The 17,620-nt window shown below is 44.6% G+C and overlaps 1 protein-coding gene across 3 annotated transcripts in view; it reads left to right on the top strand.

Annotated features, from left to right (window-relative positions):
* LOC124866530 (multiple epidermal growth factor-like domains protein 11) overlaps nucleotides 1-17,620 on the top strand; it is a 172,393-nt gene that overhangs the window by 144,143 nt on the left and 10,630 nt on the right. For all 3 annotated transcript variants that reach the window (XM_047362355.1, XM_047362357.1, XM_047362356.1), the window contains exons 16-19: nucleotides 13,348-13,476; nucleotides 13,915-14,043; nucleotides 16,603-16,731; nucleotides 16,816-16,944. In XM_047362355.1, coding sequence (XP_047218311.1) covers nucleotides 13,348-13,476; nucleotides 13,915-14,043; nucleotides 16,603-16,731; nucleotides 16,816-16,944 — 516 coding nt within the window. The remainder of the gene's footprint in view (nucleotides 1-13,347; nucleotides 13,477-13,914; nucleotides 14,044-16,602; nucleotides 16,732-16,815; nucleotides 16,945-17,620) is intronic.

Here is a 17,620-nt window from a genome sequence, read left to right as displayed (position 1 = left end):
CACCTATGGCCATGAACTTTGGGTCATGACCGAAAGAACGAGATCCTGGATACAAGCGGCTGAAATGAGCTTCCTCCGTAGGGTGGCCGGGCTCTCCCTTAGAGATAGGGTGAGGAGCTCAGCCATCCAGGAGGGGCTCGAAGTAGAGCTGCTGCTCCTCCACATCGAGAGGAGCCAGTTGAGGTGGCTCGGGCATCTATACCAGATGCCTCTTGGACTCCTTCCTCGGGAGGTGTTCCAGGCACGTCCCACCGGGAGGAGGCCCAGGGGACGGCCCAGGACACGCTGGAGGGACTATGTCTCTCAGCTGGCCTGGGAACGCCTTGGGCTCTCCCTGGAGGAGCTGGAGGAGGTGTCTGGGGAGAGGGACGTCTGGGCGTCTCTGCTGAGTCTGCTGCCCCCGCGACCCGGTCCCGGATAAAGCGGAAGACGACGAGTACGAGTACCCAGAGTTGCCAAAGGTACTGAATGTTTGGGGTTAGCTTTTCAACGCTGCATCAAGGACATGGACCAGATTTGTGGAGTAGTAGACCGAAGGTTTACTCTAGAGTGTTGGAAAGGAGGCTCCAACTGTTTATCAGTCCTCTGATTCATTCGTCTGGGCGTCTCTGCTGAGTCTGCTGCCCCTGCGACCCGGTCCCGGATAAGCGGAAGACGACGAGTACGAGGGGGCGTCTTTACTGCAGATCAGTTAACTGTACAGCAGTCCAAGTTGTTCAGATGTGTCACCAATTTGCCAAGGTCTGGAAGATGACTCAGATTGTCCTCCATCCAGGCTGAAACTTCTTTTTCTACTCAAGCTTCACTGATCTACCTTCAGTGGCCTGCTGTGCTATTTGGAGGTCCAGTGATCATACTGTTAAAAGTTCATCACCAAAATAAATGATCTTTTCAATAATGTTTGATTTTATTTAGATTCAGCTGTACAGTACTGTTCTAACATGCATACACCTATAACATTATATATACTTTCTATTTCTGACTGTCAGATTCCATCATTTTCACAAATTAAATCATGTTATGAACCGTATGATCCGTACTTTTCACCTTCATTTCTTGGAGGGCTACATTTTACTTCTACTTGAATAAAAGGATGTAGAAGTAAGAGTACCATTTTTGGCTACTCCTCTCACCTCTACATTTAGCCATATAGTAGTGGGGTGTATGTATATATTTGAGCCTTAATAAAATTATTAAAAGCCAATAATATGAGGGGATGGAAATCTGTGACCCTCAGAATCACAGCATAAAACATCCATCAAATCTATTTAAAATAAAAGATTTTAATTTTATGTGAGATGAAGTTTTTACAAATCTAAATCTAAAGTAGTGATATTCAAACTAGTTACCATACGGGTAAGTTGAAAAAACCCGCCACAATTTTTCTTTTCTATTAAAAAAATCAAAAAGCTATTTTATTGTGATTTTATTTACCTCCTTTACTTTCTTAGCAAGAAACAATGCCTTTCAAGACAGTCAGTCAGTCATTTTCTACCGCTTATTCCATAGTGGGTCGCGGGGGAGCTGGTGCCTATCTCCAGCAGTCTATGGGCGAGAGGCGGGGTACACCCTGGACAGGTCGCCAGTCCATCGCAGGGCAACACACAAATTACCAAGCACACACTCATTCATACACCTAAGGGCAATTTAGAGTTACCAATTAACCTAACAGGCATGTCTTTGGACTGTGGGAGGAAGCCACGCATGCACGGGGAGAACATGCAAACTCCATGCAGAAAGACCCCCAGCTGGGAATTGAACCCAGGACCTTCTTGCTGCAAGGCAACAGTGCTACCAACTGCGCCACCGTGTAGCCCTGAAGAAACAATGCCTTCAACATTAAAACATTAAAAAGACAAACAAATTAGTCCGATTTTTGTAGAAAGGCGGTTGAAAATGATCTTCGTCTGTAGGGTGGCTGGACTCAACCTTAGAGAGAGGGTAAAGAGCTACATCATCAGCAGGGAGCTGGAGGTAGAGCTGCTGCTCGTCTGCATGGAAAGGAGTCCCCTAAGGTGGTTCTGGCATCTGATCCGGACCCCTCCTGGGAGCCTTCCCTTGGAGGAGACAGCTGGGAAGACCCAGAACTCACTGGTGGGATTAGATATCCCTTCTGGCCTGGGAATGCTTTGGGATTCCCCAGAATAAGCTGGAGGGTATTGCCAGGGAGAGGTTGGTCTGGGTTTCCCTCCTGGATCTGTTACCTGGAAGACAATTGATGGATGGGATCTGTAAGGTAAAAAGGGATAAAAGGAATTCAGGGAAAGCCCTACAGTTTCCTAATCTTTGGGGTTTCATTATTTCTATGTTGTTGCAATGTAAATGGTTTTTTTTCTCAGAAACAACAGAATATGAACCACTCTTTGATTAAGATGCTTTATTTTGTCTTCATTTGTCTTCAATTTGTTTTTGAGTAAAGTTTTGGATGTTTTCAGTCCGTTCAAAGAAAAGCAGGGAATAAAATATGGCTTGGAAATGATAAATACTTTGTTTGGTACCTAGAATGTTCCTTCTTAAGTTGATTTTATTTCTTAAATAGTAGCCTGCGCTAGCGGGACAAATTAGTTTTGTCTTTATGCAGCGTGGCGAGCTCAACATGCAGAACCCAGTCTGTTTTATCATCCTGTCGATAAGACAGAAGTGCAGCAGGATTTATTTTATAATCAGTGACTATTGTTTGACTGTAACCTGCAGGAGATGAAGGGAACAGAGCTGCTAATAAATGTTCTGCCTCCTGACCGCTGCACAACGAAGCCTTTTGTTGGGAAACCCTGACATCTTGTTGACGTTGAAGCTGCAGCGTGCACACAAAAGCACGACCATTCAATGTCTACATTTCATTAGAAATGAAAGAAATCCTACCCCTGAGCTCTACATCAGCACACCCACATCTTCATTTTCTTCAAAAATGTTTTAGTCGGCTCCTTTTTTCGCTCCGTATCTGCTCCTTTGCAGGTTAAAGAGCTTCTGATTCTCTGGTGATGATGGCAGCTGGCCTGGGGTCAGTTTCAGAGCCAGCAGCAGAAAATTGTGCTGTGAAATATTGATCATCATTAAACATGAACGTATTCTTCGTTAAGCTCCGTCTCGCATTCTGCTGGACTTTAAATCGCTCCAACAAGATGGTTTCAAACCACCTGAGGTGCCTCCATCTCTTCACAAAGACTTTAAAATGACGCATGTTCTTTTTTTATGTTTGTATTTAATCTAGTTTTAATCCCAAAGAAGAAAACTCACCTTCGCTTGAGTAAATTCAGGTAATTATTATGTAGTCTCAGTCTGGGAGAACAACTTGTGAAGCAGCTGAAGGAAGAGGGCTCAACAATCAGGAGAAAGTTTAGCTGAAACTGACTGAAAAGGCACTCAGGCCAGGCTGCAGTAGAGGTTATAGTGGCAGAAGGCTGAATTAATTTAATTCAGACACGCTGGACGGTTTTCCAGGATGAACGTCCTGTTGAAGGTCATGCCACACCATCTCAATTAGATTTATATTCCTCTAGGTCGTAAAGCAGCAAAGCAGACCCAGGTCATCATACTACCACCACCATGTTTGACTGTAGGTAGGATGTTCTGTTTCTGAAATACTCTGTTAGTTTTGGACCAGATGTAGTTTTAGACCAGATGTAATGGGTCGCACACCTTCCAAAACGTTCCTCTCTTGTCTCATCAGTCCACAGAAGCCACGAGAATCATCTAAATGTTTTTTGGTAATTGTGAGACTGGTATTTGACTTTTCTTGGGTCAGCACTGGTTCTGGCTTTGGAACTCTACATGGAGGCCTTTTTGCCCCAGTATCTTTCTATTTGTTGAATTATGACCTCTGACCTTAACTGAGGCAGTGAGGCCTGCAGAGCTTTAGATGTTCTGGATTCTTGTGTGACCTCCTGGTTGAGTCAGTGGTAACCTCTCCTTGGAAGGTTCTCCACTGTTCCATGTGTTCTGTGTGGTGATAATGGTTCTCATTGTGCTTCTCTTAGAAATGTCTTTATTAGGCTTTTCAGACTGACAGATATGAATGACTTTGTTTCCCATCTGTTCCTGAATTTCTTTAGATTGGAGTATGATCTGTTGCTGTTTGAGATCGTTTAGCCTACTTCATGTTGTCAGACAGGTTCTATTAAGTGATTTCCTGATTCTGCTGGTCAGGCAGTAATTAGGCCTGGGTGTGTCTGTTTATTTTAGAGTTTATAGATGTCATTTATCTTTTATTTATTCTGGAATAAAAGCGAAAGGATCATTTCTGTATTTTCATCTTCAAGCTGCAGAAGGGGGATTTGGTGCTCTTATTTGTGCTGATCCACCAGGGAGCAGTCCAGATTACCAAGGCTTTCAGGAGTCTCTGAGTGGTTTTCTGGAAACATTCCAACCGGGAGTACCTTTATATCCTGGGAGACTTTTAAATATGATCCTAATAATTCAGAGAGAATGTAAAATCTCCTGTCATTCACTCAGGCTTTTTAAATATCTGACCAGGGCAAACTTTGTCTTGGTTTACAGAATAAAACTGATTCAGCCCAACTATGAAGAATTTATGGTCAGTTTCTACAACTTGTAAAATTAATACAACTATAAAACAGTAAGAAATTACTGTAATCTGTGAGTAAATGTAGGTTTTACTTGTTAAACATTTACAAGGAGATCATGAAAATCCCATAAAATGCAGCCCGTTTGGTGATTTACGCTTTTAATTTAAGTCTTTGTGTTTCAAGACAAAAGGACCAAGAATTCAGGTTGAAAATATGTTTTTATGTATCCAGAGAGCAGAAAACGAGTTGCAAAAAGCTCTGCACCAGCTTGTTTGGTTAAAACAGGATGCAATATTCCTCCTTTATATTCAGTTACACTAATAAAATATTGAGACAAAGATACTGTGGAGTCTGACAAGCCTGATGATAAATTCATGTGCCCTGCGCCTTTTTGTGATTATTGCCAATTAACATGAGCAGCTCACAGCAGCGGCTGCAGCGTTCAGCTCCAACTACAGTCTGTGAGCTTATTAATGAAACACGCCGAGTCAGAGAGTTTTATCCTCAGCGCCACAGAGGCTGAACATTCAGCTTCTCATCACTTCATCACAACAGTAACATCTGTGGAACATGGTGAGCATCTTCATTGACAGGGTGAAAAACATTTAGAACCATCTACAGAAACATAAAGGGGACAAAATTAAGAGCCTTGAGTCTTGAGTGTTTTATACTTTCTGATCTGTTGGCAGCAATAATTAAGTTCTACATCGGCCTGTAGAACCTCCTTCAGCAGCCGTAGAACCTCTTACAGCAACCTGTAGAACCTCCTTCAACAACTTGTAGAACCTCCTACAGCAGCCTGTAGAACCTCCTTCAGCAGCCTGTAGAACCTCCTACAGCAGCCTGTAGAACCTCCTACAGCAGCCTGTAGAACCTCCTACAGCAGCCGTAGAACCTCCTTCAGCAGCTTGTAGAACCTCCTTCAGCAGTTTGTAGAACCTCCTTCAGCAGCCGTAGAACCTCCTTCAGCAGCCTGTAGAACCTCCTACAGCAGCCTGTAGAACCTCCTTCAGCAGCCTGTAGAACCTCCTACAGCAGCCTGTAGAACCTCCTTCAGCAGCCTGTAGAACCTCCTACAGCAGCCTGTAGAACCTCCTACAGCAGCCGTAGAACCTCCTTCAGCAGCCTGTAGAACCTCCTTCAGCAGCCTGTAGAACCTCCTTCAGCAGCTTGTAGAACCTCCTTCAGCAGCCTGTAGAACCTCCTTCAGCAGCTTGTAGAACCTCCTTCAGCAGCCGTAGAACCTCCTTCAGCAGCCTGTAGAACCTCCTTCAGCAGCCTGTAGAACCTCCTACAACAGCCTGTAGAACCTCCTTCAGCAGCCTGTAGAACCTCCTACGGCAGCCTGTAGAACCTCCTACAGCAGCCGTAGAACCTCCTTCAGCAGCCTGTAGAACCTCCTTCAGCAGCCTGTAGAACCTCCTTCAGCAGCTTGTAGAACCTCCTACAGCAGCCGTTGAACCTCCTTCAGCAGCCTGTAGAACCTCCTTCAGCAGCCTGTAGAACCTACTACAGCAGCCTGTAGAACCTCCTTCAGCAGCCTGTAGAACCTCCTACGTCAGCCTGTAGAACCTCCTACAGCAGCCGTAGAACCTCCTTCAGCAGCCTGTAGAACCTCCTTCAGCAGCCTGTAGAACCTCCTTCAGCAGCTTGTAGAACCTCCTTCAGCAGCTTGTAGAACCTCCTTCAGCAGCTTGTAGAACCTCCTACAGCAGCCTGTAGAACCTCCTTCAGCAGCTTGTAGAACCTCCTACAGCAGCTTGTAGAACCTCCTACAGCAGCCGTAGAACCTCCTTCAGCAGCCTGTAGAACCTCCTACAGCAGCCTGTAGAACCTCCTACAGCAGGCTGTAGAACCTCTTTTAGCAACTTGTAGAACCTCCTTCCGCAGCTTGTAGAACCTCATACAGCAGCCTGTAGAACCTCCTACAGCAGCATGTAGAACCTCCTTCAGCAGCCTGTAGAACCTCCTACAGCAGCCTGTAGAACCTCCTTCAGCAGCCTGTAGAACCTCCTTCAGCAGCCTGTAGAACCTCCTACAGCAGCCGTAGAACCTCCTACAGCAGCCATAGAACCTCCTTCAGCAGCCTGTAGAACCTCCTACAGCAGGCTGTAGAACCTCTTTTAGCAACTTGTAGAACCTCCTTCCGCAGCTTGTAGAACCTCATACAGCAGCCTGTAGAACCTCCTTCAGCAGCATGTAGAACCTCCTTCAGCAGCCTGTAGAACCTCCTACAGCAGCCTGTAGAACCTCCTTCAGCAGCCTGTAGAACCTCCTTCAGCAGCCTGTAGAACCTCCTACAGCAGCCGTAGAACCTCCTACAGCAGCCATAGAACCTCCTTCAGCAGCCTGTAGAACCTCCTTCAGCAGCCTGTAGAACCTCCTTCAGCAGCCTGTAGAACCTCCTACAGCAGCCTGTAGAACCTCCTTCAGCAGCCTGTAGAACCTCCTACGGCAGCCTGTAGAACCTCCTACAGCAGCCGTAGAACCTCCTTCAGCAGCCTGTAGAACCTCCTTCAGCAGCTTGTAGAACCTCCTTCAGCAGCTTGTAGAACCTCCTTCAGCAGCCTGTAGAACCTCCTTCAGCAGCCTGTAGAACCTCCTACAGCAGCCTGTAGAACCTCCTTCAGCAGCCTGTAGAACCTCCTACGGCAGCCTGTAGAACCTCCTACAGCAGCCGTAGAACCTCCTACAGCAGCCTGTAGAACCTCCTTCAGCAGCTTGTAGAACCTCCTACAGCAGCCGTTGAACCTCCTTCAGCAGCCTGTAGAACCTCCTACAGCAGCCGTAGAACCTCCTTCAGCAGCCTGTAGAACCTCCTTCAGCAGCCTGTAGAACCTCCTACAGCAGCCTGTAGAACCTCCTTCAGCAGCCTGTAGAACCTCCTACGTCAGCCTGTAGAACCTCCTACAGCAGCCGTAGAACCTCCTTCAGCAGCCTGTAGAACCTCCTTCAGCAGCCTGTAGAACCTCCTTCAGCAGCTTGTAGAACCTCCTTCAGCAGCCTGTAGAACCTCCTACAGCAGCCGTAGAACCTCCTACAGCAGCCTGTAGAACCTCCTTCAGCAGCTTGTAGAACCTCCTACAGCAGCCGTTGAACCTCCTTCAGCAGCCTGTAGAACCTCCTACAGCAGCCTGTAGAACCTCCTTCAGCAGCCTGTAGAACCTCCTACGTCAGCCTGTAGAACCTCCTACAGCAGCCGTAGAACCTCCTTCAGCAGCCTGTAGAACCTCCTTCAGCAGCCTGTAGAACCTCCTTCAGCAGCTTGTAGAACCTCCTTCAGCAGCCTGTAGAACCTCCTACAGCAGCCGTAGAACCTCCTACAGCAGCCCATAGAACTTCCTACAGCAGCCCGTAGAACCTCCTTCAGCAGCCTGTAGAACCTCCTACAGTAGCCTGTAGAACCTCTTTTAGCAACTTGTAGAACCTCCTACAGCAGCTTGTAGAACCTCCTTCAGCAGCTTGTAGAACCTCCTACAGCAGCCTGTAGAACGTCCTACAGCAGCTTGTAGAACCTCCTACAGCAGCTTGTAGAACCTCCTTCAGCAGCCTGTAGAACCTCCTTCAGCAGCTTGTAGAACCTCCTACAGCAGCCTGTAGAACCTCCTTCAGCAGCTTGTAGAACCTCCTACAGCAGCTTGTAGAACCTCCGTCAGCAGCCTGTAGAACCTCCTTCAGCAGCTTGTAGAACGTCCTACAGCAGCAGTAACTTTCAGCAGTGGTTCCCTGTGTGACTATAATTTTCTCTCATTGTGGAGGAATTCTGTTCCACTCTTCTTTCCAACGTTGCTTCAGTTAACAGACGTTTCTGCACAGCTCTCCCTCCACTGCATTTCAGTCAAGTTAAGGTCTGGAATTTGACTAGGTCATTGTAACACCTTAGTAGATCTGCTGTGTTTGTGATCCTTGTCCTGTTGAGGACCCAGTTTGGACCAAGCTTCAGCTGACTCTGGAACGCTTTGGTAAACACAGGAGATCATGGTCCACTCAGTGACTGCAAGTAAAAAATAAGCCCAAACCATGGTTCCTCCACCACTCAACCATGGTTCCTCCACCACTGTATTTGACGATTGGTCTTGTCCTTCATTCAGATGCAGCTTTGCAACATGAGTCCCAAAGCCTCATTAGTTTTAGAGAGAAGAGACTTTCTCCTTCAACTCTACAGCCATAGTGGTTCACAGTCAATATCTTTAACCTTTGACCTGCTAACTGAGGCCTGTAGAATCTAAGATGGAGCTCTTGGGTATTTGGACATTTCTCTGAGCTTCACGCTCTGACCTTGAGCTGAATCTGCTGGGATGTCCTCTCCTGGGAAGACTGGCAGCTGTCTGAGATGTTTTCCTCTTGGGAATAATCTTCCTCTCTGCAGAATGATGGACTTCAGATAGTTTGGAGATGACCTTATGACCCTTCATAGATTTATGGGCAGCAACAATTGCTTCCCCTAAGTATTGCTGATGTTGTTCCATCTTGACATTGTGGTAACACACACCTGGGTGCTCCAAAGCAGCAAACTACCAAAACCTTTGCTTTTATCAAGTTCTGACCCGTTGAAACCCAGGAACTGACTGTTTTTGGTGACTGTATCTGCATGAGTGCCGTTGATCCTTCATCTCATGGTGTTTAGTTGGAAGTTCACTCTGTACTGGCTGTAACTGAAGAGAAACCAGCCGCAGTGTCTCCTCTGTGTAATCGGCTGTTAGAAATGTTCTCATTAGCAGCTTTAACGAAGTCCCTCCTCTAACGTAACACTTAGCGGTGTGTGACAGTGACCTTTGAATCAAAGCACATACAACATACATGAGTATAATCAGGAGGGGTTTAGCAGCATAATTAACGGGAGACGGGCTGCTCTGGGTTTCTGGTAATCATGTGCTTCATTAACTCACAGTTTAAACATGGTTTACATCACTCCGTTTCTCTGCTAAACCAAAATTTCTTCACAAACTGTCAGGAAACTCTGATCTAGAATAAACTCACTAAAGTTGGTTGTTTCTTTACTTTTGAAGCCCCAAAACTGAGCAGATTCTCCAGAACACCTGATCAACTGCTCCTCTGCATGAATCCAGCTGCTGTTCAGCATAATTAACAGCACCGGAAAGAGTGTTTTATTTTTTATTACCTTCTCTGCAATGTGTGGTAATGAAAGCTTCTGCTGATAGTTTACCTCGTGTTAAAGCAGCATTGCTCACAGGAGAAGAAAAAGTGAAATTACATTTCTTTTGAGGCTAAGAAAACCCACCTGTTTCTGCCACTTCTGTTTTAACACCGGATTATGGTAATCCATGCAAACAGGTTCATTATAGGCCTACTCATGGAGTACTTTATAATATCATATTGTATGGCTATTTTTCTGAAACATGACTTTGTTCTCATATTCGAAGCTAATTCTTCTCCCTTTATATTAATAAACCTACTAGAGGAACAACTATATTTGTTTATTTGTTTCTGTGTTTTAAGCAAATTAATTAGTAAATAAATAATAAGTATCCGGTTAGTTCTCAAAGTTATTTGATAAATTTGGTCATAAAATAATACATGTGTGAAGAGCTAGCACTGCTTGGATAGGAATTGATTTAAAGAACAGATTTTAACATTTCCAAAAGAAATTCCTGAGAATTTCTTGTGGGATTTCAGTCCTGGGTTCCATGTTGTTTTTGGGATATAAATGACAGTTTCTATTAACGTGGGCAGCAGTGTACATATTACAATATCTTTATACTTTCTGCTTAGAAATGTAGGAGGATGCATATGAAGCCAAAATCAATCCTGTTTTGGTAGGAATACATATTACAGCCTGTTCTTCTCTGGAACGTATAGACTACTTTCACTGGAACCTACAGGTTACTTTTGGTTATTTTTCTGCTTACATACAGGTCCTTCTCAAAATATTAGCATATTGTGATAAAGTTCATTATTTTCCATAATGTCATGATGAAAATTTAACATTCATATATTTTAGATTCATTGCACACTAACTGAAATATTTCAGGTCTTTTATTGTCTTAATACAGATGATTTTGGCATACAGCTCATGAAAACCCAAAATTCCTATCTCACAAAATTAGCATATCATTAAAAGGGTCTCTAAACGAGTTATGAACCTAATCATCTGAATCAACGAGTTAACTCTAAACACCTGCAAAAGATTCCTGAGGCCTTTAAAACTCCCAGCCTGGTTCATCACTCAAAACCCCAATCATGGGTAAGACTGCCGACCTGACTGCTGTCCAGAAGGCCACTATTGACACCCTCAAGCAAGAGGGTAAGACACAGAAAGACATTTCTGAACAAATAGGCTGTTCCCAGAGTGCTGTATCAAGGCCCCTCAGTGGGAAGTCTGTGGGAAGGAAAAAGTGTGGCAGAAAACGCTGCACAACGAGAAGAGGTGACCGGACCCTGAGGAAGATTGTGGAGAAGGGCCGATTCCAGACCTTGGGGGACCTGCGGAAGCAGTGGACTGAGTCTGGAGTAGAAACATCCAGAGCCACCGTGCACAGGCGTGTGCAGGAAATGGGCTACAGGTGCCGCATTCCCCAGGCCAAGCCACTTTTGAACCAGAAACAGCGGCAGAAGCGCCTGACCTGGGCTACAGAGAAGCAGCAATGGACTGTTGCTCAGTGGTCCAAAGTACTTTTTTCAGATGAAAGCAAATTCTGCATGTCATTCAGAAATCAAGATGCCAGAGTCTGGAGGAAGACTGGGGAGAAGGAAATGCCAAAATGCCAGAGGTCCAGTGCCAAGTACCCACAGTCAGTGATGGTCTGGGGTGCCGTGTCAGCTGCTGGTGTTGGTCCACTGTGTTTTATCAAGGGCAGGGTCAATGCAGCTAGCTATCAGGAGATTTTGGAGCACTTCATGCTTCCATCTGCTGAAAAGCTTTATGGAGATGAAGATTTCATTTTTCAGCACGACCTGGCACCTGCTCACAGTGCCAAAACCACTGGTAAATGGTTTACTGACCATGGTATCACTGTGCTCAATTGACCTGCCAACTCTCCTGACCTGAACCCCATAGAGAATCTGTGGGATATTGTGAAGAGAACGTTGAGAGACTCAAGACCCAACACTCTGGATGAGCTAAAGGCCGCTATCGAAGCATCCTGGGCCTCCATAAGACCTCAGCAGTGCCACAGGCTGATTGCCTCCATGCCACGCCGCATTGAAGCAGTCATTTCTGCAAAAGGATTCCCGACCAAGTATTGAGTGCATAACTGTACATGATTATTTGAAGGTTGACGTTTTTTGTATTAAAAACACTTTTCTTTTATTGGTCGGATGAAATATGCTAATTTTGTGAGATAGGAATTTTGGGTTTTCATGAGCTGTATGCCAAAATCATCCGTATTAAGACAATAAGAGACCTGAAATATTTCAGTTAGTGTGCAATGAATCTAAAATATATGAATGTTAAATTTTCATCATGACATTATGGAAAATAATGAACTTTATCACAATATGCTAATATTTTGAGAAGGACCTGTACTGCTTCCTTGTCCACACTAACAGCTTGCTGTCCTAGAACATCTAGTTAGCTTTCCACAAAATTACATAATACTTTTACAGAACTTAAAGTTGACTATCCTGTAATTCACAGGTTACATTTCCAGAGCTTTCAGCTTACTTTCCCAGTACATATAGGGTACTTTCCTGGAAATCATAGGATACTTTCCAGAAATTACGGCGTACTTTACCAGAACTTAGTTGTTTTTGTAGAACTTACAGGTTACAGTCTTTTCCCAAACTTACAGGTTATCTTTCCGGAACTTAAATTGTATTGTCCCAGAACCTGCAGGGTTCCTCGTTGAATTTACAGGCTACTTTCCTTTCCTAACATATAAGTTACTTTCTTGAATTTAGAAGGTACTTCGCTGGAACATGCAAGTTAGTAGCTAAGAACTTACAGATGAAAATCTTGCACGTTACTTTTCCAGAGCTTACAGATTACTTTCACAGACTTTACAAGGCCACTTTTCCAGTATTTACGGAATACTTTTCTGGATCCTAAAGGTTACTTTCCTAGAACTTTGAATCAGTGCACAGCATCTGGGTTTTCAAGTGATGTGAAAACTCTTGCTGGAAGGACATTTCCAGACTTTCAGTATTTGTTATTCAGGATGGAAACAGGAAAACAAACTGCAGAGTATTGGTACTGGAGAGGGAATAGGAATCTTCACTGAGGTACAGTGAATGCAGCACGATGAACAGGTAACGAGAAGTAGGTGTGAGTGAAGATGGCTCACCTGGAAATCCGTCTGAATGAGGCATTTTAAATGGTTTGGGGGGTGCTGATGCCTGTCGATGGTCACTGGGAGAGAGGTGGGGACACCCTGGACAAGTCACCTGTCCCTCGCAGAGTTACACAGGACAAACACATTCATACCTAAGGGCAGTTTAGAGAGACCAGTTAACCCAACAATCTTGTTTTTGGACTGTGGGAGGAAGCCGGAGTACCCAGAGAGAACCCACACATGGATGGTAAGAACATGCAAACTCCATGCAGAAAGACCCGAGGCCGGGATTCACACCAGGGACCTTCTTGCTGCAGGGCAGCAGTGCTAACAACTGTGCCACCGTACAGCCTGATGAGCTCTTAAATCTGTTAAAAGGATTTTTCTTCTTTTGTGTCTTGATTAAATAGAAAGTATCTCTTAATTTAAAGCATTATGTATGTCAGTTATAATTGTTTTAATAAAACTGGTATAAAAGTGATGTTTCTATGCTGTTAACATCCAAGTGTTCAGATTGTACTGAGTGTCTGGACCCTGCTCTGGTCTCGCTTTGCTTTAATCATTAAGGACTAACTTTGCTGTTTCCACAGTGTGTCCCAGTGGAAAGTACGGTAAGGCCTGCACCGAGACCTGTTTCTGCACCAACAACAGCACCTGTAACCCCATCGACGGCTCATGTCAGTGCTACCCTGGATGGATCACAGAGGACTGCTCCAAACGTAAGACAGAGACAGTTCCAGGGAGCGAGACTTTCCTGGAGGCTTTTAAAGTGGTCCAGATTCTTGCCTTGCTTGTGTTCTCATTTCTCTTTAATTGAATCTGTGAAAAGTCCCAAAGACAACACAGACAGAACAGGAACTCAGCTCCAACACGGTGATTCCCAGAGATCTGTTGGCTGGAAACCTGGTATACAGCAGGCGATGCGTTTCTAAGGCCGGGCTCTTGTTTCCCTGAGAATGTTTTAGAAAATGATGTGATGAAACTTTGGTTCATCCCTTTAGTTTAGGAGCCTTTTATGCCTGAATGATTCATAGGTCAGAGTTAAACATGTCTCTGGGAATGGTTCAACAGTGAGAAATCAGACGAGGCCCAAAGTAAAACTCTGATAGTTGCCAATAGTTAGATTAGTTTATTAGTTTTCCTCATCTCTCTGGCAGCGTGTCCCGCAGGATCATGGGGCCCAGACTGCATCCACCTGTGTAACTGTCACAATGGAGCCGAGTGCAGCGCCACGGATGGAGAGTGCACCTGCAGCCCGGGATGGACCGGACTCTACTGCACACAGCGTACGACACACACACACACACACACAGTGCTGCTCTGCTAGGGGTAGCTGGAACAACATCACCATCTAGTGGCAGATTATTAAACTGCATGAAGCCTGATCATTAAAGTACAAGTTACAGCTGTCCTAATTTTAGGTGTTAATCCTTGGAAGTGGTCTTGATGAGAAGTTCTCCAGATAAGCCTGGAGAAGAACTGACCCAAACCTTTAAAAATTCACTATTCTAACAGTTTCAAGGCCTGGATCAAGACCGTTGCTCAGTACCGCATTTAGACAGAACTATTTCCACATGTCCCCATCCAACCACAAATTCGTTGTATTTTAGTGGGATTTTATGTGACTCTGAAGTGGAAGGAAATCAGACACGGTTTTCATCCTTTTTTTACACATCTTAAAAGTGTATTCAGTCCTATTCTCTCTGATACCCCTAAATTAAAGTCCAGTGCAATCATTAGCCTTCAGAAGTAACCACAGTAGTAAGTCGAGTCCAGATGTGTGTAATTTAATTTAATCTCAGTATAAACAGAACTGCACATCACCCTGTGCCGCCCATCCACACAGTGAAACATGGTGGTGGCGGCATCATGCTGTGGGGATGGTATGTTCATCAGAAATGTTGAAAACCATTGTTGGGTCACCGCCATTTTGCTCAGGTAAACGACTGTTACTATGCAGCAGGTGGCGCAGCTCTGACGTCACCAGAGTTTATAAAAACCAACTGAAGCGAACGCTGAGCTGCCATTTCCAGACATAGTGTGCCGATCCTACGCTCGGAGGGGATCTCTGGAGTAAATAGAAGCTCGCGGGCGGGTTTACTTTTCCTCCAGACTGGTCATTCCTGGAAGAGCTTGCAAAGCTGGAAATCTGTCTGATATAAGAAGATCAGAAGATTCATATCCCAATCGAAGTTGCTATCCAGGTGAAGGTGAAAACCCAAAGAGGTTTCCCAAGGAGACAGATTTCCTCGTTGGTTCAGTCGACTGCAACGGTGCATTATATTTTTCTCATTTTGGGTGAAGGAGGAGAAGGCGATCGTGTTTGCAGACGTGCTACACTTGCCGCTCACAACTTCATCCCTTCCTAGAAGGAAGACCTTGTCTGCATCCCTTCTCCCAGAGGATTCAGCACCAAGTAAACCTGTTTTGGTTCCTATTTTGGGACATTTTTGGTCTCTAGTCTGGTAATGGTGAGGTATAAAGGTGAAGGTGATCCAGGATCACCACTAGTTAATCCAATTTATCAACAGGTTGCATGCAATATGTATGCTTTAAGTTCATGCTGAACTGTTCCGTGTTTTCTGTTTAATACTGTTGGACTTTGAAGCGCGGCTCCGCAGCAAAGTTTTGAATGTTGGTGCGTTCACCCCGTTTTGATCAACTGAGCGCTGACTCAGATGGAGTAAGAGAGGACTTTAAAGTAGACTGAGGCTGCAAACTGAGCCTCATGTTCATCTCCATTGTTTCCCAGTTTATGGCCTGGGTTCCCACCTCAGAGTTTTATGACCCTTTGTTTCGAGCCTCGTCTTCTATCAGCGGTTCGTGGCTAAGGGGCCGGCTGCTAGGTGCTTTTCTGCAGTCTAAGCAGGCCTGACTCTACCGTATAACAACTGACAGCCGCTCTCGAGACGCATCAGTGGACCAAACAAAGCTTCACCGTTGAATTAATTCTGCTCCAAAAATGTTCACATAGATAGAGGTGGCGGTGGTGTTTATTTTGTTTAACAGTGATTATCTGTCAAAATAAGGTTAGTGTTCCACACCATTCAGTAAAACGGTTGATAACACAGACATTTAGTGTGGTTTTGGTTAATAATTAATTATAGTTATTAATGATAATTAACTAATTGTAATTATTAAGTGTTGTGAGCCCAATAATCACACCACCAGAGTTTATCTCTGATCTTTATTTGTAAGAAATGATTTTGGTTAGAATTTATCAATTCAGAATTATGATTTTAATTATATTTTAGATAAATATTTAAACTCAATAATAATCATCCTTACACCGTCAATCAATTTCCCTCCACCTCATGTTTATGAACTTCTTTGTGTTGGTCTGCATCCTAAAATCCCAATAAAATAAAAAAAATTCAGGGTTGTGAATAATTTAGCAAGAAAATATATTTCTGGAAACAGAATCTTTAACGCCTGTTTCATACTAAACCGATTTTAATCATCAAATATTAATAAGCTGATTTTTATTTCACATTTAATCAAAGGGAGTCAAAAAAGAGATTTTGGCTTCCTGCGTTCACAAAGGATAGTTGAACTGAACCAAAGTGCGTGAACATTGGAGCGACACCCAGACCCGTTCTCATGAAACACCAGCTGATCCGCCTCTGTTTCACTGTTTCAGGTCCTGGCTTAGTTTTTCCTTCCTGACGTCACAGCAGTGTCTCTCTGGTTGTTAAAGTCTGAACCTGCAGCAATAATCAGTGCTGGTTCTGCTGTGCAAGATCCGATCTCCTGCATCCAGAAGACCTGCTTCCACTCACATTCAGGCTTCAGACGATGCTGAAAACTCCTGCAGACCTTTTTACCTCCTGTGTGTTTCCCTGCAGGCTGTCCGTCAGGTTTCTACGGCTCTCAGTGTTCCGAGGTGTGCCGGTGCCAGAACGGCGCTGACTGTGACCACATCACAGGGCAGTGCTCCTGCAGGACGGGTTTCATCGGGCCCAGATGTGAGCTCAGTAAGTCTTCAGCAGGCCTGTTTCCTATCAGCTCCGGGTTTTTTTTTTTAGGATGAATGTGTGACTTTGGCTCCTGTCTTCCAGGGTGTCCTTCAGGGACGTTTGGGTATGGCTGCCAGCAGCTCTGTGATTGCATGAACAATGCCACATGTGACTACGTGACGGGAACCTGCTACTGCAGCATCGGCTTCAAAGGGATCCGCTGTGACCAGGGTGAGGAGTGAAGGAGGTTTAATCAGCATCAACATCCTGCGACCTGTAGATGTTCAGATCAACCATAACAGGCGAAAGGGAAAGAAAGTGACAGTCTTCCCAGGAGTGGATGTCCCAGCAGATTCAGCCCAAGGTCAGAACGTGAAGCTCAGAGAAATAACCAAAAATCCAAGAGCTACAGGCCTCAGTTAACAGGTTAAAGGTTAAAGGTCATGACACTGAACCAGTGTGGCTATTTAAGAGTTGAAGGGGAAAGCCTCTTCTGAAGTTCTGAAGTGTGCTCTGGACAGATGAGACCAAAGTAGAGACGTTTGGTTCTAATGCACAGCTCCATGTTTGAAGGAGAACCTAGAAACAGTCACGCACAGTGATGGAGGAGTCATGGTTTGGGCTTATTTTTACCATGCAGTCACTAAGTGGACCGTGAAGTCTAGATTATACCAGCGTATTCCAGAGTCCAATATGAGGACATCTGTATTCAGCCTGTGTTTTATCATAATTATGACAGTTTGAGCTTTAATGAAAGAGCAGAATCACAGCGATCCGCCATCTCTGCTTGACAGTTTTGGCTCGTTTATAATCCAGAGTGAATGGATTTCATTAAACTGACTCAACAGGACATCAAAGAACTCCAAACTAAAATAAGCTGTTGACTTTAAACAGGAAACGAACCTTC

This window comes from Girardinichthys multiradiatus, chromosome 4 (genome assembly GCF_021462225.1).
Source record: "Girardinichthys multiradiatus isolate DD_20200921_A chromosome 4, DD_fGirMul_XY1, whole genome shotgun sequence".
Taxonomy (NCBI): Eukaryota; Metazoa; Chordata; class Actinopteri; order Cyprinodontiformes; family Goodeidae; genus Girardinichthys; species Girardinichthys multiradiatus.
The sequence above is the reverse complement of the archived record's forward strand: the minus strand, read 5'-3'. Positions and strand labels throughout refer to the sequence as shown.